This window comes from Onychomys torridus, chromosome 17 (assembly GCF_903995425.1).
Source record: "Onychomys torridus chromosome 17, mOncTor1.1, whole genome shotgun sequence".
Classification (NCBI taxonomy): domain Eukaryota; kingdom Metazoa; phylum Chordata; class Mammalia; order Rodentia; family Cricetidae; genus Onychomys; species Onychomys torridus.
Genome location: NC_050459.1, coordinates 11,768,057 through 11,791,205, shown reverse-complemented (window position 1 = coordinate 11,791,205; position 23,149 = coordinate 11,768,057). Strand labels below are relative to the sequence as shown.

At 45.4% G+C, this 23,149-nt stretch overlaps 1 protein-coding gene across 5 annotated transcripts in view; it reads right to left on the bottom strand.

The window, feature by feature from the left end:
- Dlgap2 (DLG associated protein 2) overlaps positions 1-23,149 on the bottom strand; it is a 724,943-nt gene that overhangs the window by 91,713 nt on the left and 610,081 nt on the right. For all 5 annotated transcript variants that reach the window (XM_036166326.1, XM_036166325.1, XM_036166329.1 and 2 more), the window contains one exon: positions 10,846-11,915. In XM_036166326.1, coding sequence (XP_036022219.1) covers positions 10,846-11,915 — 1,070 coding nt within the window. The remainder of the gene's footprint in view (positions 1-10,845; positions 11,916-23,149) is intronic.

The window sequence follows — 23,149 nt, the reverse complement described above, 5'->3', positions numbered from 1 at the left end:
ATGCTGAGAGCTATAGGATTATATATATGTGTGTGTGTGTGTGTGTGTGTGTGTGTGTGTGTGTGTGTGTGTGTATGTATGTATGTATGTATGTATGTATGTATGTATGTATGTATATGGCAGAATGTAGGGCATCTAGGGCTGGAAAGGAGGCCTTTGCTATCCATGGACAATAAGAAATTATGTGGAGAAAGATTATCTATAAAGGCCAGCCTCAGACCCATGTCTGTGTTTCTTTCTACACCATGGTGTGAACAAGCAACTCTCATCCTCACAGATACACTGGAGCTTAAGTGTGTGCAGAATTCATCCCTCCAGGATCTAGGCATCATCTTCCTGCTCAAAAGTCATTTTGAGTCATTAACTCTTGGCTAAATGTTCCTTCTGTTCTCTTGGAGCTCTCTGTCTGTCTGTCTGTCTGTCTGTCTCTTTTCCTCTTTGTTTCTATCTGTCTCTCTTCCAGTGCTGTTTTGGAGAGTCGTTCTTTGGGCCTCATTACACATGAAATGAGGCCCACTGGAGCCTGTGTGGGTTGAAACTATTCTCGAGACAGTAAATGCAGCTCCACAGCAGGCCAACACTGAGAGGGTTTGAGTGCTCAGCATCAAAAAACTCTTCCCTAGTGTTGGAGACCTCAAAGCAGCTGGTGTGGTACCTGAGGTCAGAGAGACAAAGGAGAAGAGCTTGTGGGAAAATTGTAGGTCAACGATCTCTTGTGACAAGAGGTCAGCGATGACTGGGGACAAAAGCTGAGATCTCACATCTATTCTTCATGAGAAAAGTGGGCCTTAGGTAGCCTGGGCCGGGTACCCAGATGGCTCTACAGAGAACAGGCAGGAAGACTATTGACATGGGTTCCACACCTCTGAGTCAAGGATAAGTTGGGGGCAGTGTTCACATCCCCTTTACTTACTAAGTGACAGAGGGGACATATTTCCTTAGACTCCATGGAGAAGGTTCAGGAAGAACCTTTGATATGAGCACCATATCTCTGAGCCAAGGTTAAAATATGATGCTCACGCCCCAGCTTTTTCTTTTAGGCCATGTGGGAACACTTTGCTCAAGGTAACTCATTGCTTTGGGGCTTCACTGTCTTCTTTGCATGTCACCTGGGATGCTGCCATGCCCTTGTGTGTTAGACCTGTTTACTCTCAGTATTTATGATGGTTTGACTTTTGTGGTCTTGATAGCCATGGAAATACAGCCTTATTCAGGGCTTGTCAGAGCCAAAAGATAGTAAGTAACTTTCCAACTCAATTTTTACAGTGACTCCATAAAACCAGAGTGTCCACCCCAATCTCTCCATGGGCCCCACCCTGAGGTCACTGCCCCTCTGCTGCAGACACTCAGGAACACAGCTTAGCGTCCAGACTGAACTGTCCTATCCTCACACGACCTGCCTTGCCACTCCTTCCCATGGGATCACAAGGCTTATGTGAGCACTCCCACTTCCCCTGACTGCCCTAGTGTGGCACTCTGTGCTGAGCCAATATACTTCTCCTGGTGTCCGTGATGAATAAGCTATCCTTATAGTTTAATGCTATTTTTAGTTAAGCTTATTAAGAATAAAAGGAGAAAAGATGAAAATAAAATCAAAGATGAAAAAAGAACGCATTACAACTGGTATCCCAGAAACACAAAGGAGCTTTATAAAAAACTGACAAACTGTATTGCTGACAAATTGGGAAGCTTATGGGATGTGGATGAATTTTTTTTTTTTTTTGAGACAGGGTTTCTCTGTGTAGCTTTGTGCCTTTCCTGGAACTCACTTGGTAGCCCAGGCTGTCCTTGAACTCACAGAGATCCGCCTGTCTCTGCCTCCTGAGTGCTGGGATTAAAGGCGTGAACCACCAAAGCCCGGCAAATTTCTTAAAACATATGATCTACCAACATTGAACCACAAGGACATAGGAGACTTTAATAACCAAAAACAAGAAAGAAAAAAAAAAGACCAAACCAGCAGCAAAACATCCCCCAAACAAAGAAGAACGAAATGAAACAAACAAACAGAACAAGAAAAAACCTCAATCCAGGACCTGATGGATTCAGTGCTGAATTTTACCAAACTTATAAAGAAAAAACGTGAGTGCTTCTCAAAGTAATCACAAAATGGAAAGACAGGAAACTCCATTCATTTTGTGAAGCCAAGCCAGACAGAGCACAAACAAACAATCAAGGTCAACATCCCTGATAAAAACATGTGGAAACATTCTCAACATAATAATAACTGAATCCAAATGAACCTCAAAAGCTCATTTAGCACAGTCAAGAGACATTTATCTAAAGAATACAAGGATGGTTTAACATATGCAAACCAACAATCCACTACATCAACAGAAGGCAGGAAGAAAACCACGTGACTGATGAGCCCAAAAAACACAACTTCTAGTTCTCTTCATGATAAACCTCAACAAATCAAGTACAGCAGGGACATGCCTGAACATAGTCAAGACTGTGTATGACAAAGCCATAGCCAATATCCTATGGAGACAGGTTGGGGAAATGTTGAAAATCTTTCTTTAAGGTCTACAATAAGAGAAGGGTATCTATTAAGACTGTTCTCATTTGGTACAGTATATAGTACTGGAGGTCTTAGAACAATTATGTCAGAGAAAGAAATGAAAGGTGTGAAAGAAACCAGGAAAAGTAAAATTATCCCCCTTTCTCCATGTAGAAAAGCTTAAGAATCCACCAAAATCCTGTGAACACTGACAAATGAACTTGGTAAAGATGCAGAATACAAAGCCAACATGCAAAACTCAGTAACACTGTTACAAATCAATACAAACTCACTAATAATGAAGTCAAGAAAGTGATCTTATTCATAGCTTCTACAAGAAGATAAAATATCTAGGAATAAATTTAATGAGGAAATGAGTATCTTCTATAATGAAAATTGTAAAAGGCCAATGAAGGAATTTAGAGATACCTCTCTCCTTCTTTCCCCTTTCCCCAGCAACTATAGATATAACCATTCACACAAATGGAATGACCTCCCATGTTAACGGGTTAGAACAATTAATATTATTAAAACATATATATGACCCCAAAATACACAACCCAAAGCAATTAATAGATTTAATGTAACCAACCTCAGAATACCCATGCATTACTCATTAAAATAGAAAAAAATTCCTAAATTATAAAAGTTACTGGATAGTAAAGGCAGTTATTGTGCAAATGAACAATGCCAGAAATATCATATATACTACAGAACTACAGCAATCAAAACAGTATGATAAACTCATAAAAACTGACACAAAAATCAAAGGGACAGAATAGGAAAATGAGAAATACAGAATGGTAGCCTATTGATTTTTGACACAGGTGCAAATAACATATACCAGAGAAATGGTAGAGTCAACAACCAGTGGTAGCTGGAGAAATGGACAGCCCCTTACAGGAGAACAAAGCTAGACCCGTCTTTAACCCTGTATAAAATAAACTCAAAATTGATCAAAGGCCCAAATGTCATATTTGAAACTCTGAATCCAGAAGCAACTCTTAAACTAGAAGAAAACGTAGGGGTAACTTCAGGTGTCAGTGTGAGAGATGGTTTGTACATGAATCACAGACACTAGAAGTAAGAGCAATAACAGCAAATGAGATTATGTGACACTAAGAAGTTTCAGAGCTGCAAAGGAAGCAATCAACGGAGAATAAGGCAACCCACACACTAATTGTAAGCTCTCCATCTGTGATGGTTAATATTGATGTTCAACTTGATGAAATCTGGAATCAACCAAGAGAAACACCTGTGGGCAGATCCATGAGGGCATTTTCAGGAAGGATTACCTAAGCTGAGAACACAATCCATCAGAGTGGGCAGCATCTTCTAGTGGTGCCCCAGGCACAGAGATTAGACTCAAGCTGTGCTGCTTGCCTGGCCACCCTCACTTCTTGGTGGTGGGTGCTTCAACTCTGCCATCCATTGCTGTCACTGACATTGTTGTCCTCAGGCTTCAGCTCCTTCAGCCTTCCAAGCAACTCTTTAGGAATCCTGAAGGTTCTCATCACTAGGTTGGAACTGTGGAGGCATCCAGCTCTGTGAACCCATCAGCTAATATGTCCTCAGCTTCTGGAGTATGCAGACAGCCATTGTTGAACTACCCAGCCCCCATCACATAAGCCAATTGAATGGGTCTCCTTTCTAATAGAATATTTCCTTCCTTCTTCCCTTCCTTCCTTCCTTCCTTCCTTCCTTCCTTCCTTCTTTCCTTCCTTCCTTCTTTTCTTCCTTCTTTCCTACTTCCCTCCTCCCTTCCTCCATCTTTCCCTTCCTTCCTTTCTGAGATAGAGCTTGGAAGTCACTATGCAGCTAAGGCTGGCCTTGAACCTCTAATCTTCTTGCTTCCACCTTATAAGACCTTGGCTTATAGCCATTTAGTATCATGCACAGTGATACATTCCAAACTACACAAATAACTCAAACAATTCAACAACACCCTCCCCAATAATCCTATTAAACGTTGGAGAAATTAACAGAGCAGTTCCTATAGAGGATAGATAGTCAACAAGTCTATGAAAAAGTGATCAATGGCTAATCATCAGGGAAATGCAAATTAAAACAAATGTGAGATACCAGGGGTTGAGGATTTAGCTTAGTGGTAGAGCGCTTGCCTAGCAAGTGCAAGGCCCTGGGTTTGGTCCTCAGCTCTGGAAAAAAAAAAAAAAGAGAGAGAGAGAGAGATACCAGCCTACCCTGCCTGATTTTTACCAAAGGTAAACAAAACCACAAATTCGGCCAAGGGAACTGAGGGGCAGTGGTCATTGCTCACTGTTGGTGGGAATGTAAACCAGTACTGGTATATACCCAAAGAGAATGAAATCATATGTTAAAGCGTTACCTATAAAACCATGTTTACTGCAGCCTGTTCCAATAGTGTGGAATCAATATAGGTTTGATTATTATACCATTAACTTATAAAGAAAATATGATATATTAATATAGGTAATATCCACTGATGTACACATAAATAGATACAGTCGAACACTGTTAGCCAAAAATGAGGAAATCTTGCCATTTGCAACAACATGGAGTATATTATGGTAAATAAAACAAGCCAGGAAAAGAGAGATGCACACCACATATCTCACTCATTTGTTGAAGGTTAAAAAAAAAATTGATGTCCAAGATGAAGACTGTTGAGCAGTGATTAATGAAATCTGGGAAGGGAGAGATGAAGGGGAAGAGGGAAGACAGGCGACAGGTTTGGTGCAGGAGGAGTGAGGCCTAGTGCTTTGGGGAGCACAGTAAATGCCACGGCTTACATCAGCCTCCGATCCTTAGGAAGAGCCAGGTAAGAAGAACCTGAAGGCTATGAACGTGAGGTGACGCAGACATGGAGATGATCGACGCCTTGATTTGAACCCTGTCTATTTATATGTGTTGAAGTGTCATACTCTTCCCCATAAACAAACAGCAACTGCCTGTCAGTTAAAGAGAGCAAAACAAGATGAAAGGAAAAAAAAAAAAGCATACAGGAGAGGTTCTGTGAAGGCAACAAACAAGAAGACATGATGTGACCGTGTAGAGCCTCTGCTGGGATGCTCAGAGCTGTCAACAGTCTTCGAGATCACTTCTGGGCTTTGGGGAAGCCAATGGCCAGGGCTGTGTGCTTCTTGATACGTTGATTGAAGCAAATTTAAATGTAAATGTGAATGTGAATGGAAATGGAAATGCTGCTGGGATGAGCAAAGTAACTGGGGAAAATGGGATTTTTAAGCTGTAATTTTTTTTTTTTTTTAATAAGTGGAGACAATCTTCTAACTGTGTATTTATCCTGGGCCCTTGAAGGGAAGGAGCTTAAGAGGGGCTAAGGCCCTTTTCAGTGTATAGATGGAGGGGAAAGATCTCAGGAGGGCAGCAGGCTGTGAAGACCTGAGAGGAGAGAACACTGAACCATGGGTAGAAGCAGAACGCTCCCAACGGCTCAAAGGGAACGGCTCCCCAGCCTTGTCCCATCCATCATCTCTTGAGCTTTCAAAACTTAGGAGTCTCATTTGTTAGAACAAAACAAACAAAAAACCAAAACATACCCGGATACAGACACACCACTAGGGCTTCTCTTCACTTGGAGGGGTCAAAGAAACCAGAGTCACATGGTTACAGATTACAGGTGAGGAGACAGCCAAGCCAGAGAGAATATGGGGGCCAAAGAGGGAGGTGATGGGGGGGGCATGGTAGAGGCAGGGGTGTTTGCTCATAAGGGTCGAGGGAAGAAAGTATTTCCCACAGGGCAGAGCAATTGTGACCTCCTTGACTGGTACCAGGTCCCCTCCAAAGCCAGTGTGTCCTCCTCAGGACACAGGGAACCGCTTGGCCCCTGAACAGGATGTAGTGAATCACTGGCCCCCATGCCTGCCACATTATTCCAAGTTTGGCCTTAAGGCAGTTTGTCTGCTGAGGCAGAAAATACAAGAACAAAAGCCTTTTCAGGGAAGAACACGGGCCAGAATTCCCCGTCAGTTCTTTTTGCTCTGTTTTGACCTACTTACAAACAAGAGTCTTCCTTGAATGTTAAGTACATACTCCATACAAGCCAAAGGTGGGTATAGAGAGGTGTCCTTTTATTCAACTGCAAATCTCTAGTTTGGGGTGAAAAAAAAGAATGCTGCCCCTGGGCACGGACTTTTAGTCCTTTCAGACCATGTCCTTCCAAAGAACCATGGGCACATTCTTTTAATTTTTCTTTAATTCCCAATGCTGGTTGTGAAATGAAGTCTGGGCTGGTAAGACCCAGAGCTGGGACCTTTCCACTGGAAAGTTCAGTGCCTCCAGCATGAGGGACAGCCCTGGGAGGACACCTTTGAATGCACCCAGACATCAATTTAGCTGGGTCTGGGGACAAACGCTGCCGGAGGAGCTGTGTGTATTTCATAAATCTTCCCACAAGTGACATGGCATGACAGACAGAGGACAGCAAGGAAGGCAAGAAGGACTTCGTGCAGAGGTGAAAATGGATGGAGAATGGCATGTGAGGGAAGTCTTCCTAGATGAAGTATTTGGGAGTTGGGGAGGGGGGCCCTGGGAAAGCCATAATTTCCTTCCAGGGTCCTCAAACATCCCACCCTACAGGTTTACTATTTAGACCATGGTTGTCTGTATGTACAGTGGGAAGAGAGAGGTCTGTGTCCCCTGCAGAGGCCATTCTTACCGAGGCCCAGCCATGGACACCATGAGCCACCAAGGGGCTGAGGGAGGTTGACAGAAGATATGAGGTTGTTGGGGCTTGTAGGCAGGGTTTGATGGCTGCTGTCCTTTCCTTTCCAGCTGTGCCCTGCCATAGTTTTATGGAGCGCCAGGGGAACGTCACTTTCAATGCTGCTTTCTATTGAATCTCATCCCTCTACAGCACCATGCCAACCTAGTTGGGTTTTATATGCTACTGTGAAGGGACATGAACTGTCGGCATTTGCAAACTATGTTTTGGTAAGGTAACAGCTGGACCTGTCACTGACTGTTCGGCCAACTCTCCCAATTGGTGTCTAGCTATAGGCAAAGGAGTAGGCAGATCGGGGGGCGGGGGGACTGATGTGGCTTTTACCCTAGGGGCTTGGAGAGGCAGGCTTCGAAATGACTGATTACATTATCGAGTACTCAACACACGTGCACAGCAAGAAGCCACCAAGGCAGGAAAGTTCACAAGCTGGTGGCTAGCTCCGGGCCTGTGGAAGCTGGAGGCCAGAGAAGCATCTGGGATGACACCCAGACCGCAGGGGATGGCGGAACAAAGACTGGTTCCAAACCCAAGGAATTTAAAAAGCAGAGTCCCAGAGTCAAGGAGAGAAGAGGAGGCAAAGGGCACAATGCAGATCACAAGGTACAGACAACAGATCTGGCTCAGGACAGAGGTCTGTTGTGTGACTCCAAACTCAGGAGCCACTGGAGAGACGTGAGCCCTTGGTGAGGCCTGAGGAATGACTGACATGTGTTGGACAACATGGCAAGGTTCTTGCTTTCCAGTGCCTGGCCACACAGTAGAGCAGGAGCCTGTATCTTCCCGTGTGCATCTTCTTTTTACATATACATGCATGATCATGAGTGCTTTCATGTGTGTGAACTTGCACGTGTGTGCACATGTATGAGGAAGCCAGAATTCGATGTCAGGTGCCTTCATCAGTTACTCTCCACATTATATATCGGAACCCAGAACTTGCTCTTTTGACTAGTCTGCCTAGCCCGCTGACTTTGGGGATCCCTGAGCTCTGTCTTCTGAGTGCTGGGATTATTAGCAGTCCACCATGCTTATGGGTGCTGGGGATCCGAACTCTGGTCCTCAGATACCTGTGGGAAGTACTTTGCCCACTGAGCAGTCTTCCCAGCCCTGTAGCCTGGACTTTCTAGAGACAGACTATGGGATCGTTACAGCTGCAATGATATCGTCTGTGGGGCCCTCTTCCAACTCACCCGGTAGGGAAGGGGTATGGTGTAGAGAAGGCAAAACCACCAGAATCACAGAGTTTAAAAGGTGGGGTGGAAGGCAGAAGGTGAAGTCACATTCCACCACTGGATACAACTGACATTCCACACACAGAAACACTGAACTGGGTGACTGCAGGACGGGAAGAGCATGTGCAGCACTGAACAGGAGGGCAGGAAAGAGCATGCACAACAGTGCAGACCATAGACCCAGGGGTGGGGGCTGGTGAGCAGGTGAGGGTGGTGTGCGGAGCAGAGAGCTCAGGACCGGAAGGGAGAGAAATGCCTCAGTTACAGCCTCGTGTTCAGGGAGCACCGCAGTAGAGAGTTCCTAGGCACAGGAAGAGGAAGGAAAAGACCAGAGTTTGCTTGCTTGTACAAGAGTGAAAGAACCAGAGTGAACCCCAATTTTACTCACTGTGTTCCCTCAGATAAGCAGAGAGAACATTTTACATTTGGATGTCATTACGGTTTGCCAACTACAAGCAAAATTTAAGCCTTTTCTACTGCTATAAAAATAATACTTTATCTAACTACCAATTTGTCTCTTTGGATAAATCTGTCTATACAAGCAATTTGGTTAGCATCTCCTTTCAAAACAGAACCAGTGAGCCTTGGACAATATACCAGGAGGAGCTGGCGCTGCTGGAAGCCTCTGCCACCTGACTCCCAGAAAGATTCACAGTTGTTCATCTGTTTCGTTAATTGGCCACTTGATGACACAGCCGATGATTAGAACCATTACTCTGGATCTAGGAGGGTGCCTCTAAGCCAGCACACGGCCAGGCCAAGCCTTAGTTCTTACAGGGTAGGGATTTGAGATTTGTCAATTGGATATATACTATATATCCTTGAGGAAACCTGAAGTGCTGAGGTTGTGCTAATGCCACCGGCTGGTAGGAGCTCAGAGGCTTCCTCAGGAGCAGCTGTGTCTTCAGAGGCTAGGGCCTCTCCTGTTCTTGGTGAGGGAACTATCAGGAGACAGAGAGGGCAATTACACAAAATGCAGAACTGCACAATGCTCTGGATCCCGCCAGGACTGTCTATAATATGTTTTTGTCTTTGGTGACTCCATCTCACCCACACCACTGAGGACAGTTAACCTCACCACAGACAAAACTTCCTGTCATCACCACATGCCACACAGCTTGGGGATGCTGCTGTCACATGACATGAGTGATCTCAAGCAAATGGCAGACCTATGGGCTCCAGCATCTATGTGTTCAGGATATTTGTGTTGTTCTGCTAAGTCCCTGGCACCAAGGGATGGGTTGTCACGTTGCAGTGATGCTTCCAGGGACATCCCAAAGTCACCCACGGCCATTTCTTGTCATTCACATTGTGGCTCTGTTCACAGAAGCCAAGGCAGGGAGTCAACCATGTGAGCATCAATGAGTGGCTTGGGGAAGGGCTGCACACACAGCATGAGATGCTCTTCAGCCCCGAGGGAGAGAGGAGTCCCTGCCATTTGCAACAGGCACAAGCATGGAGCACAGTACACTCAGAGAAACAAGCTAGACTCAGGACAAACTCCACCCAGGCTCTCTCATACAGAAGCTCCAGATCTGGGGTGCACAGAAGCAGAGACTAAAGGGTGGTTATCAGGGGCTGGAGTGGGAGTTGGGGTACTGTTAGAAGGATGCTTGATTTCAGCTACACCAGAAGAGTTCATCCAAGAGATGCATTGTACAGCATGAAGACTGCAGTTAGCCTTGCATTATATACTCAGGAATTACCAGACAATCCACAAGAGTATGGGGGGAGGAAGGTGAACATGATCAAAGTATTATGTACATGTAGGAAAATGTCATGAGGCCCATTATTATGTATAATTCATATATGCTAATAAAAACTTTAAAAGTTATGGCAGGCTGATCCAGACATAGTGTAACACACTTATAATCCCAAGCAGGCTGAGGCAGGAGGATTGCTGAGAGTTCAAAGCCAGCTTGGTTTACATACTGAGTTAAAGGCCTGCTTATATCACAATGTGAGATTTAGTCTCTAAAAACAACAGGGTAATTACTAGTTACAATAATTTCCAGTTCCAACTCAGGGGGAAAAGCTGTCTAGTTCCCCTAAAAGTGATGGGCACTGAGGATCACCATGCTTGCGGCATGTGTACCAAATGACTGTACTGTACAAATACGATGCGGATGTAACAATATTACGTCTCAGCAATAACATTTTCAAAGGGAGAACCAGTTCTGCCTCCTGTCTCTGGGGTTCCTGTGGACTTGGAGAGTTCTAGCTACAGCACAGAGGTGTGGGAAGCAAGCACACTGGCTTCTTCTGGAATCCTAAACGGCAAACATGCCTTCAAACTTCACTCTGTACGCCACGCATTGATACAACCCTTTTTCAACTACAAATGGCAGCTGGATAAAACCTTCTGCACAAGGACACAGTCACCTGGGCCTTACCTGGAGGTAGTGGCATGACCGCAGCGAAGGCTTGATCTCTGGGTGGACCAGGGGCTTGTCCAAGTTCAGGGAGCTTTTGCGGTAGGCCTCCTTGGCCTGGCTCACCGTGAGAGTGGACCATGAGCTACGCTTCATGTACCTGGTGTCTGGCGTCAGGGCCAAGCCTTCACAGGCTGAGCACTTCACATCACTGTTGCTTTTGGAAGTCTTTAGCGAGAGGTCCCCAAAGGGGCTCTGCAGCGCCTCGGGGTAGCAGTGAGAGATGTGGTCCATGTGGTGGCGGTTGGCCACACTGGGTGTCCGGTATGTGCTGTCACTGTCCAGGTTATCGTCGGAACTCCACCAGCTGCTCACACCAGACTTGTGCTTGCTCTCTGGCTTCCGCTCCTTGCTTTTGCTCCTTTTGCTGTGTTTAGAATGGTGACTGTGGTGGTGGTCCTCCACCCGACTGTCACTCTTGGTCCCGTTGATGTTGCTCTTGGATGACCCCTCCAGAGAATGGGACTTGGTAAAGAGCTTCTGGACAGAGTGGACCAGATGCCGGATTCTGCCTGGGCTCTCATTTCTCTGCTCGGTGGCAGCCGAGGCCCTCTGGTACTGCAGTGTGTGGAATCCATCCCGGTGCAGGGGTAGCTGTTTCTCAAACTGGTCCAAAAGGTTGGCGGGGATGCGATTTACCTTCGTATTTGTGTGGGACATGGCACAATCATCCCTCGTGTCATAGTGTGAACTGTAGTGCATTCTGGGGAAGGTGCTACTGGACACGTGGTCGCCCAACATTACAGGCATCATCATACACTCTGAGTGGACGGAGCTCCTGGGAGAGCAACGGTGGTGGTCCATGGGGCAGCTCTCAGCGGGGCTGAGAAGGTAGGGTTGCCGCACATCCGGCCCATGGTGCATGTGATCGTGGGGGTGCTCGCAGTCATCTGGGGGTGACAGGCCGCAGGTATGGCCCGCGCATATCTGAGGCTGGTTCCGGCTTCCAGTTAACCCTTTCATGTTCCTGGGTGCAGGTGAGTACCTCTCCTCATTGAAGTGCTGTGTTGGAGACCATGAGTACTGTTGGTCTGTCAACAAAACAGAAATGGGATTTAGTGCCTGGTGAAACACTGGGGTGTGACAGAGATACAGGAGTCATTCTCCCAGTAACCAGCTCCTGAACTGAGTGAACAGCTACATAGTTTAGATTATGGTGGCTTCTCAGGATTTGGGGATGCTAAGAAGCAGACACTTGGTTTTCCCCACGAGAACATCAGCAGAAACAGGTACCTAACATCTGGTAGATGCATTGAGGCTCTCAACGGGAAGACTATGAGATCCTGAAAAAACAGGGGTGGAGAAGATAGCTCAGTCAGTGAACTGCTTACATTCATAAGAACCCCTGTTCAGACTCTAACACCCACACCAAAGCAGGGCACAGTGTGGGCATGTGCTTGTCATCCCAACTTTGGGAAAGCAGAGTTGTGGTTCCACTGAGGGACACTTCTAAAAAATATGGTGGAACCACACACCTGAGGAACCACACCTGATGTGTCACTTAACAATGACATGCATGTGCATACATGTGCACATAACCCTTATATAATGTATACTCATACCCACACATGGACAAGCATCCATATACCTATAACACATACACACACACACACACACACACACACACACACACAGAGAAAAATATAGCTGTAGATCAATTACAGTGGAGCATTTTGGTTTAGCTTAAAACATTTGAAAACTAACATTTGATATTTAATTAGTAACACTGCCTGCTGAAGTAATGTACAGAACTAATGAATTAATCATAAAATCATTGTTTAATGTCACATGTTACCAGGAAGGTAAGCTGTGGAGGCAGCTTTCTCAACCCTAACTCTCTATAGTTTAGGGTCCTGGACAGAGAGGCCTGACTAGGAAATCACCATGCCTCAGTTCTTCCACTAGATTCTGCTCTGTGAGTGACACAGCTGGGGACCACTGGCCACCTCTATACAGCTGGGGACCTCTGGGCACCTCTACACCCCACCTACCAGACTGTCTGGTGGCAGACTGCGGAAAACTTCCTTCCCACCTGTCTTCCTCACTGACCTTTGTCCCACCCAGTCCCTTTTGTGCTTGAACTTGGGCTGCCCACTATTCCTAGAACATCACTGTGAGTTCTTCCTGCATTCTGACCCCACCAGGCTGGAACCTCTCTGAGATGACTCGGTATGGTGGCCGAAGTCAACTGAGCCTCGACACTCAGGTCCTTTCTTGAGTAATTGGATGTCCCTGCCAGCCGATGCTCAGCTGGCTTTCATCAGGAGGCATCTTTGACTCTCAAGTGTCTGTCTCCACTGGGCCTTGCCTTGTCACTTGCCACTCCGACCCTACCCATCCCCTGTCTTTCCACTGACTCTTTTCCTACACCAATGAGGCTGGTGATCCTAGCTTGGTCATCCCACCTAGAGTTCACAGGCCGACCAGGGAGAGCCTGACCATATGCACATGAACTCCACAGACAGAAGGCAGAAGTGGATCACCCTCTGTCCATCCCTGCTGCTCCTCTCACGGCTATGAGGAAATGGAAGCACCTAGTAGAACTTGGCTAAGTAGCCACTCTAAGGCAAGGCACAAAATGTCCTGTGTCAGCTCCAGGGTTCAACTGTCCAGACCAGCTCAGACACAGAAAGGAAGGACAAAGAAGGGGCCTGAGTGTCAAGGCTCAGGCACTGGGACATGAAGGGTTACCATCAGAGTACACACCACTGTTCTTGGAAGAATCCCGGCAGATGGCTGCAGAGCTGGGAACAGGTCCAGCCCCTTGGGGCTACAAAAGGGCCTTCCCCTTTGCATGGCAAGTGGTTGCCAACCCAGGGGTGATTGAGCTCCAAAGAGGGCTTCCTGGGTGGTGGCCTGAGGTGTTCCCTTGATACTGCAATGGCTGGAGTGGGGTGCCTCTAAGTACACTCCTTCTTCCAGCTAGGGTCCAGTCATAGCACTGATGTCTCAGGAAGGAGCCATTAAAGAACGTCACACTTACAATTAAGAAGAAGGTTCCAAAGGAAACCAACAGTTAGTAAGTGGATAAGTTGCAAGACCATGCTCTGCAATGCAGACTTAACCATGCCACAACATTGTTGCCCTTTTATCTTTTGCTTTATTTTTTCCATTATCGTGTAATTTAATACAGTTCCAATCTCTTTTCACACTAAAAGCAAGCCCATTACTGCTCCACTCACATGTCTTATTTCAGCCGATAGTCAGCCCAGTAGCTCTGCTAGGAATGTGGCCACATCAAAGAACAGTGCAAGAGATAAAAATTTAGCTGGAATAATTAAATTTGATAATGCAACATGTCTGCAGCACAGTCTCATTTTCGCTGTGCAGATCTGAATTTCCTCATGTAGGCGTGGAGTCCCCCATCATCTTTCATAAGCCTCACAATAACAACAAATGAGACAGTGATGGGCTGTGGATGACAGTGACTTGTAGAGCATAGTAAGGACACATGCTCTAGGTTTTTATGAGTCTATGTAACATATAATAAAGTCTTAGGAGCTGTGTATTTCTTTTTGTGAAGATGAGGTAACAAGCAGAGGGTGTACGAATCATCTTAGTTGCTTAATCTCTAGCTGTTCATAGCAGCATTTTGTTATTAGGAGAAAACAGCAATTAGAGGTGTCGTTCAACAGCACACGCGTGCCTCTGCACATTGAAAACAGAACGTAAGTGAGTCTTTCACAGCAGGACTTAGGAGAGCATGGACCCATCCGTTCCAGAAGTCTGTTGACAGTTTTACAGACATCACTAACATTGCTGTGCACCGGACATGTGCCACAGACTGCACTGGGGCATCTGCCTGAGCTCCTCTAGAGCACAGAGCTGACCCTGTCACAAGCTGAGGAACTAAAGGCTAAAGTCAGGGAGATCTTCCACGAACTCATCAACTTACCAACATTTCTCAGAAGTTTCACCTGGAGTTGAAGATTGTGAGCTGGCCTTGGTCGGACACTTGGTGTGGACACTGTCACCTCACCAACCCTTTCTCTGCCACTCTAGCCTGCTGCGAATGTTATCATCCTTCCTCAGTTTCCCAAGGAGCATGTGCTCAGCTAAACTATCTCATAACTCCTATCAGCCTCTCCCTCTGGAGACATGGGAGCAAAACACAGTGCAGACCAAAGAGCGCAGAAGGAGGCCGCTCTGTGAACCTTGTGCTCTACTCATTATATTGGCACAAAGACAAGTCCCCACACACCCCAGGGGAGCCTGTCTTCAGCCCAATTGAAAATGTTTCCCTAGGACCTTGGGAGATGGGGTGGGTAAAGTGCTTGCTGTATAAGTAAGAGGACCCGAGTTCAGAAGCCCTGCACCCACTAAAAAGCTAGGCGTGGCTGTACTTGCCTGTAACCCACTGCAGAGGCAGGCAGATCCTCTAAGCTCACTGTCCAGTCAGTCATGGCAGTGACCACCAGGTTGAGTGACCCCGTTTCAAATCCTAAGGTGGAGGGTAGTAGAGAGACACCCAGTGTTGGCCCCTGGCCTACACACACACACACACACACACACACACACACACACACACACACACACACACACAGAGGCACACACGCACATGAAATAAAACCAAATAGGGAGGAAACCTAGTAGTTCTGTGCCTGTGCTTGGTTAGAAATGTCCCCATTCCACAAGTAAAACGCAGGTAACAGACCTACCTCCAGGGTTAGTAGGAACAACAGATAACAAATTAAACAGATGTTTTAGACCATATCGGGACCACACTAAGCACATAAAAACATTGTGGTCATCTTTCTTCTAAAATTACCTTCATATGTCCTACTGAGCTTGTCTGAGACCTGCTATGGGGGCTTAATGTAGCTGTGTCAAGTGAGGTGTCTGAACTGGAATGAAAATAAAAGGTAGTAAAATGCAGGAGAAAGGAAGTGGTAACTTAGGCAGAAAGGGAGAGTGAAGAATACATACATTTAGGTGGAAACCCCTGAGAGCAATAAGACCAGGGGTGCTCTTCAGAGCATTTCTCAAAAGAGTGCTCCTGGGGGCTGCCACTGGCATGCACGGCCCTCTCCTCAGCCCCGGCCAGTCACACCTACATACAGACCTTGCAAGTGCCATTCATAGCTCCATGCTTAAACATATTGCTTCAGGTTGAGATGCTGGAGAATCCCATAGCACTGTGTCCCCTTTCTAAGGTAGACAAAAAGGACCCTCCTTGTCCAAATAGTCATGTCAATGTGTTGAATGCCCTAAAATAACCCAAATTTACCCAAGCCCATCATATCATTAACTCTTTTCATTACTACAATTGTCTATCATATCAGTATACTCATGTGCTTACACACACACACACACACACACACACACACACACACACACACATTCCTCTTGGTTCTCTAATCAGCAGATTCAATGGCAGCATCAATGATTTGTAAGGTATACAAATATCTTTAGAAACAAAAGTCCTGACTGATTCACTCATCAAAGCCACAATACAAAAAGAAAACCCACACCCAGATGTCTCCTGGTAGCAAAATGTGAGTCCTGGGAGTACGTGATTCTGAGCTCAGGTGTCCAACCTTTGAGCTCTTTCTCCTAATTGCATTGGTGTTTTCTACTGAGTGGAATAGTGAACGCATTTGCAACATAACTGCACTTAATTACCAAATGACATCTTATTTATGGGCTTAATAAACAGCTTTTAAACAACTCCTCATTGTAACATTAAAAAAACAATGGCTTCCAAAGCACAGCGGAGAATTACTGTTTGCTGTAAAACCTGGTCCCATTATTCTCGAGGCCAAAAGCCAGGATTTACTTTCTGTGCTAGAGAAATCTACTCTGAAATGGAACTTCAGGGTCACAAAAGTAATTATAATCGTTTCGGAAGCCATTTCTCTTATCTGATTCCTTTTCATCCAAATCAGAGGCTTCCTCAACCTTAACCCACCAGCCTTCTCTTAACTTTTACTTGGCTTGGGGGATTATTTTACATTTCAGCAATGGGTAGATCCTGAAATGCATGCTCCAGAATCCAGCAGCAAAAGAGGGCTTCTTCTAAGACAACTGCCCTTCTAAGACAGTTTCACAAGCAAATAGAATTTGGAAATACAATTCACAAAGTGGTGACGCCAACTTCCTTATTTTTAAAACATAAAATTTAAGAAAGCAAACCAATGGTAAGTTTTACTATAACAGATGTATACTACAGTCTTTGGCATAAACAGTGTGATTGGATGTTAACATTATTCAACCTGGAAGTAGCCACATACCATTTTAGAAGCCACATACTCTCTCACTAAACTGAGAAATAGCTAGGGGATATTAGTGTATATTCATATATTCATGCTCTAATCTTATTTTTGTTATTTGTGACTGTTTAATTTTTCATTTTATCTATCTATCATCTATCTATCTATCTATCTATCTATCTATCTATCTATCTATCTATCATTATTATGTGTGTGTGTGTGTGTGTGTGTGTGTGTGTGTGTGTGTGCAGGTACACACATGCCGCAGTGTGACTAGAGAGACAGTTCAATGGTTAAGAGCACTGGGTTCGGTTACCAGCACCTCTATGGGATCTGACTGCCCTCTGCTCTCACTGGAAAATAACTTGGGTGGATGACAGGGTAAGAGGTTCAAACCTGCTGTACCCCAGGATCACAGGTGCTCCCCCTGCTGAGGGGTGGGAGGAAAGCAACTCAGACACCACACATAAAAGGCCATCCTCAGTGTCTGAGTGTGACTTGTGTTTTCATTTGAGGAAGAGCCAGCCTGGGAGTTAGAAGCCTTGAAGATCCTCGAGAGGACTGGAATGGAGACGTCAGGGAGGTACTGCCATGAGACATCCTTTCCAGTCCACCCATTTAAAAATATCTGCTGTAAATTGAGGTTGAAATATTTCTTAGAGTCAAACAGGCACATTAAAAACTAAGGTGTGCTCTAAGGTCACTGTGTGGCAAAGCATGGCTCTCTTGTTACTTAAGGGCATTTGTAACTGAGTATGACCCAGGAAATAAATGAGACAAAAATCTGAGAAGCTGTAAAGTGCCCATACCCTTTGGCAAGGCAATTACAGTTACTCTATGTTTAAAAAGAAAGAAAGGAAGGAAAAAAAACACTCTTAAATGAAACAAATCACTCTGCACAGAGTGTTTCTATAGTACCAGGAACCAATTTCATGTTGCTTACTTGTTTATACACTGCCACCATTGCCAGAAAATTTAATCTGATGTTACAAATGTTAATGGGGAAGTAAGGTAAAATATTGAATTGCTTTTATAACAAGAAAAAGAAGGAAGGTAGGGACTGTTCTTCAGAACCTCAGGCAAGACTTGCTGGCAGCTTTCAGCCTTCCTCTTTTTTATAGCCAGTGGAAGCAGAGAAATATAAATCACATTAAGCCCAGAGATGTGGTCAGAAAAAAATATGGTTTCAAAATCAAAGCATGTCTTCTTAGAGACTATAAAAATATAGGGAAAGATTCTCAACACTGTTGTTACTGTTTAAAATGACTATGGAAGGATCTCTGTGAGTTCGAGGCCAGCCTGGTCTACAGAGTGAGTTCCAGGACAACCAGGGCTACACAGAGAAACCCTGTCTAGAAAACAACAGCAACAATGAAATAGATAGATAGATAGATAGATAGATAGATAGATAGATAGATAAAGTGCCCTTGGAAATAAGGTCTGTGAGTTAGCTTAGGGGTAAAGGACCTAAATTCAGATCCCCAGCACCCATATAACAACAACAGATCGCACATCTGTCACCACAGTGCTAGCATGGTAGAGACAGGCAGATCCCTTGTGCTCCATGGTCAGCAAGCCTAGCTACTTGCTGAGCTCCACATTTAGTGAGAAACCCTGTCTCAAAAATGACATGGAGAATGAGCCAGGATGGTGTTTGGCACTGGTCTCTGGCTTCCACATGTACACATGTGCTTATGCATGCACATATGTATGCATGCACATCCACATGTATGCTGCAAAGAGACAGCTCAGTCTTGGAGGGTGAGGTATCTCAGACACCTCAAGCTGCTCAGGACAGCTCAGCCTGGAGGTGTACTGGACACCTGGAATAGCTTAGGACAGCTCTGATGGCTGGAGCTGCAAAGAGACAGCTCAGCCCTGGAGGGTGAGGTATCCTGGACACATATTCACACAAACATGTTCACACACACAGGCATGCACACATGCACAAACAGGTATTCATTGGAACAAAGAAAGCATTTTCTTGAAAGTGTTAGTAAAGAAAATGAAGGGCATCTTATAGACACCAGGATGATATAAATTACAGATATGTGAAGAGGTTTCAACCTCTCCAATACATTATAAAACTATAGGAATAAAGGATTTTTTTTTTTCAGAATAGACCCATTTAATTTGTCCTAGGAAAGCACCAGGACAAAGAAAGAAAGAAGCTGTCATTCCAGCGTTATCATTTGTGAAACATTTACCAGGCTAAAAACACAAAGATAGACACGACATATGCCAGTTCCTGGATGGCTGGTTAGTGTTTCCCTGTGGTTGTCATGGTTTCACACTGGGACTTACAGTATCTGCTCCATGAGCCCAAATTTTCACATTGTGCAAGCTAAGCATCTCTTGCTTTCCAATGCTCACTGCTCAACAACTTGTGCAATCTTAGCCCTTTGGGCCCCCCTGGAGAGGGTACCTTGCAACAGGAGGCCAATACCTAGCAGTTTTCAGACACAAATGAACCACCCCGTTTTCACAGCCCCACTGTCTCCTATCATCCTGGGGCCTCAGGATCCAATGATACAGGGAGCCCAGTTAATACATACATATTAAAAAGAGTTTAATAACAAAATGTTTGCTGCGCACATGGTATAAGGGCAGAGCAGGCAGGATGGCGAAGCTGCTGGCTGAGTGTTAGAGAACAGTACTGGCTCTGGGCCTTGGTCATCTGGATTCCTCCGGGCTGCTCTTCTGTTTCTAAGGAAGCTGGCTGTGGTTAGCTTTGCCCTGTACTGATGAGTGCTGGAGTATCCACCTTTCATTGACTTTCTCCCTAATCCATGTAGTGCTCTGTTGATGAGCTTCCATTGGAACTGTTCCCTAATCCCCACAACATAGGCCCAGGCTGTGAGCTAACACTGTTTTGGCTTCCAGTTCCCTCTCTGAATATGCTTACACCTGGCCAAGATGTGGCCAGAGGACTTTGGGAGGAAACCTGGCAGGTGTTGGGGAATGTGTCCTGCAGATCTGGAGCCATAAGGAGGAAGCAGTGCTCCCAGAGCATCGGCGTGGGAGAAGGTAAACAGGAGTGTAGTTGTGTCCCTAAGCCCCTCCTCTTGAGAGGTGATGCTTTTCACGGTTAAATCATCAGTATAATTCAGAAAATGCCCAGGAAACTCATGTTTACTACATACAGTCTGCTGAATGCTTCCAAAGATATTTAAAATCATAGGCTCAGACTTAAGGCTCACTGATATCTGTCTATCTCTACATTCAGGCCAGTTTACACACTTTCTACCCAAGATAGGGCACTGACACTTCTTAGGGACCAATCAAGTGTCAGTGATGCTGGATCATCCTTTGTTGGTAGTAGCCAAGTGAGTAACACCTGGCTAATGGAAATAATAGGTCACTGTTATAAAAACTAAATCAACTAAGAACTGAACCCAGGTCAAGCAGCATAAACCTGTGTTCCAGATGAAGAAGGCAACATGCAAAGAAGCCAGTGACCTGATGCCACACAGATAGCATGGGACATTTTGGTTCATATGATGAGGCTCAGACAAATTATTCAAATAGAGACCGAATTGGAAAACACATCCAACATTACCTTTGGAGTACAGTTTTTAAGATGCATGCTATTTCTATCACACATTTGTGGTTGTGTTTGGGAATTCCTGAAGTCTTGGGAAAGGCCATGAATTCTACTGTCATTTCTGCTGCTGTCATAAAATACACTGACAAAACCAAGTGTCGGGACAGATGGCTTATTTTAGCTCATGATTCTAGGTCATAATCCACTGTAGCACGGAAGTCAAGGCAGGAACTCAACATAGCTGGTCATGTCACCTCAACGTAAAGAGCAGGGAGAAATGAATAGATGCATACTTATTTGTGCTTAACACCCTACACTTTACAGTCCAGGATCCCTTGCCTAGGGAATGGTGCCACTCACTGTGGGTCTTCTCACATTAATTAACGTAATCAAGACAACCCCCCGTAGAGGATGCACACAGGCCAATCTGATCTAGATGATCCCCACTGAGATTCTCTTCCCAGGTGACTATATATTGCATCACATTGACAATTGATCACATCATGATTTCCGCACAGAGGAAGCAGCAGGTCCTTCCCTATGTCACTCCAGTTCATTGTGGTCCTTGTGAAAAATGGACAGCAATGATTATGACTGATGTCAGAAGACAACTGCCATGCTTGAAAAAAATGTGGAAAACAATTCTTGCTATTCTACGAGCTTTAACAGAAATATAGCTCAACAACCCACCTCACAATCTAAGCAAAAAAGTACCTTATTCTAGGTCATAGGCCTGGATCCTCAACCTGTCCTAAAGTGAGTTTGTTCTTCAGATTTCCAAAGGTACCATGTAAAAGGGGAGTTTCCCAGCTCTAGAAGCAATCAGTGAGCCCCTTTAACACTGCTGAGGGGTGGGGACTAACAGTGACTCAGGGTCTAAGAGCTCTGTAAAAGATCAATAAATCTGACTATATTAAAAACACTTTTTTGGGGGGGCGTGGCACAGGGTCCAAGTGGAGGCTAAGCAACAAACACATGGAGCAGTTTGCTACTCAGATCACCCACAAAATGCCAACTCTCTTGAAAGCTGCTGAGAAATTGGGAAGACAGAGCGCAAGGAATGAATTAGGAAAGTAGGCGAAGAGTATGGTGCATTCACATAAGCACAGAAGATCAGTGTCCCTTCAAGGCTGCAAAGATGTTCAGTTCAGAGACCATCAGAGCTGCGGATGGTTGGATCTTGGGACAGGCAGACCGCACAGTCCCATGCTATATGGAAGGACTGTGGCAAGAGTGGCGTGGGAAGACAGCTGCTCATTTTCACCCAGTGTCCTCACTCACTCACAGAAATGAAAGCAGGGCTCTTTCTGTAATTATGCGGGAATGGTGGCGGGATCTGGAAGCTGGTAAGAGCAGTGATGGGATGGGAAACAGCTTTGCTTGCTCTCCCCGGTTGTGGACACTTGTCCTCTGGATACAACATTGGCTCTTCATCTTGTAAGGAGGAGCTGTCTACTTACACAGACCCTCCCAAGAGTAAGCCGACTACATTCCATCACAGTAGTGGGGGTATGGCATCAGACCCTCTCCTGAGATTCCAGCTCTGGTCTTCAGAGATTGTTAAGTATCTCAAGAGGTAGGAGGTTGACTGGGTTTGAGTATCCTAGAGACGCAGTGTCATTACTCATGTTGGGGTGGGGCTTTGCATGTTGCAGATGCCTGAGTCACCCATGCTTCTGAAGGTAAGTTCCATAAACTCATTGGTTCTCCAAGAAACATCGCACACTTGCTGAGCCCAGGCTACAGATCCCTCTGACTTTTCTGGCCGTCCAAATGGCTGTTTATGACATATACCCACTCCGATAGTCATGGAAAAATCTCACTGTACAGCCAACACATTTGTGATCCAGTTTCCTGGTTGCCACTTGACCCCCTTCTTCATGTTGCCTGACACATTTGCAGGTTGGGGGACTAGGACCAACATCTGGAGTGGGTCTTTATCTGCCACATTGTTTTCATATTGTCATCTCCCCCTTCATAGTTCAGAAGCCATTTCTGAGAGTGCCATCATGGAGGCTCCCCTTCACCCTAATGCTTGCTCATTCTGCCTGGCCATAGAGAAGGATTCCTCTCGTGGTGACTAGTCCAGCCACAGATGTTCAGATCTGGCTAAAGAATTTCCATTATGCTTATGAAATACATCCATCAGCTTTGATGATCAAACACGGTATGCATCTGACCCCAGCAAACCCAGGGAGATTGTCCTCTCTGCAGGGTCAGGAGGAGGCCATGGTAGACCTCTTCATCATGCCCAGCCCGGGCAGCTGAGACACTGTCTTTCACAGGCTGAAATGGCACAGGATGCTGACACCACAGTCAGACCCTAGACTCTGGTGTGGGGCCAGACTCCAGGGATTTGCTCTGGAGTCTGGGATTCCCTCACACCCATTTCCAAAGGAAGAGGCTGAGCCTTCTAGAACCATTTCTATTTGTGTGCAAAACATGCATTCAACCTGGAGTCAGAGCGATGCCAGGCTCTTCACTCGGCTGAGTGTGGAGTCCTGGTCCATTC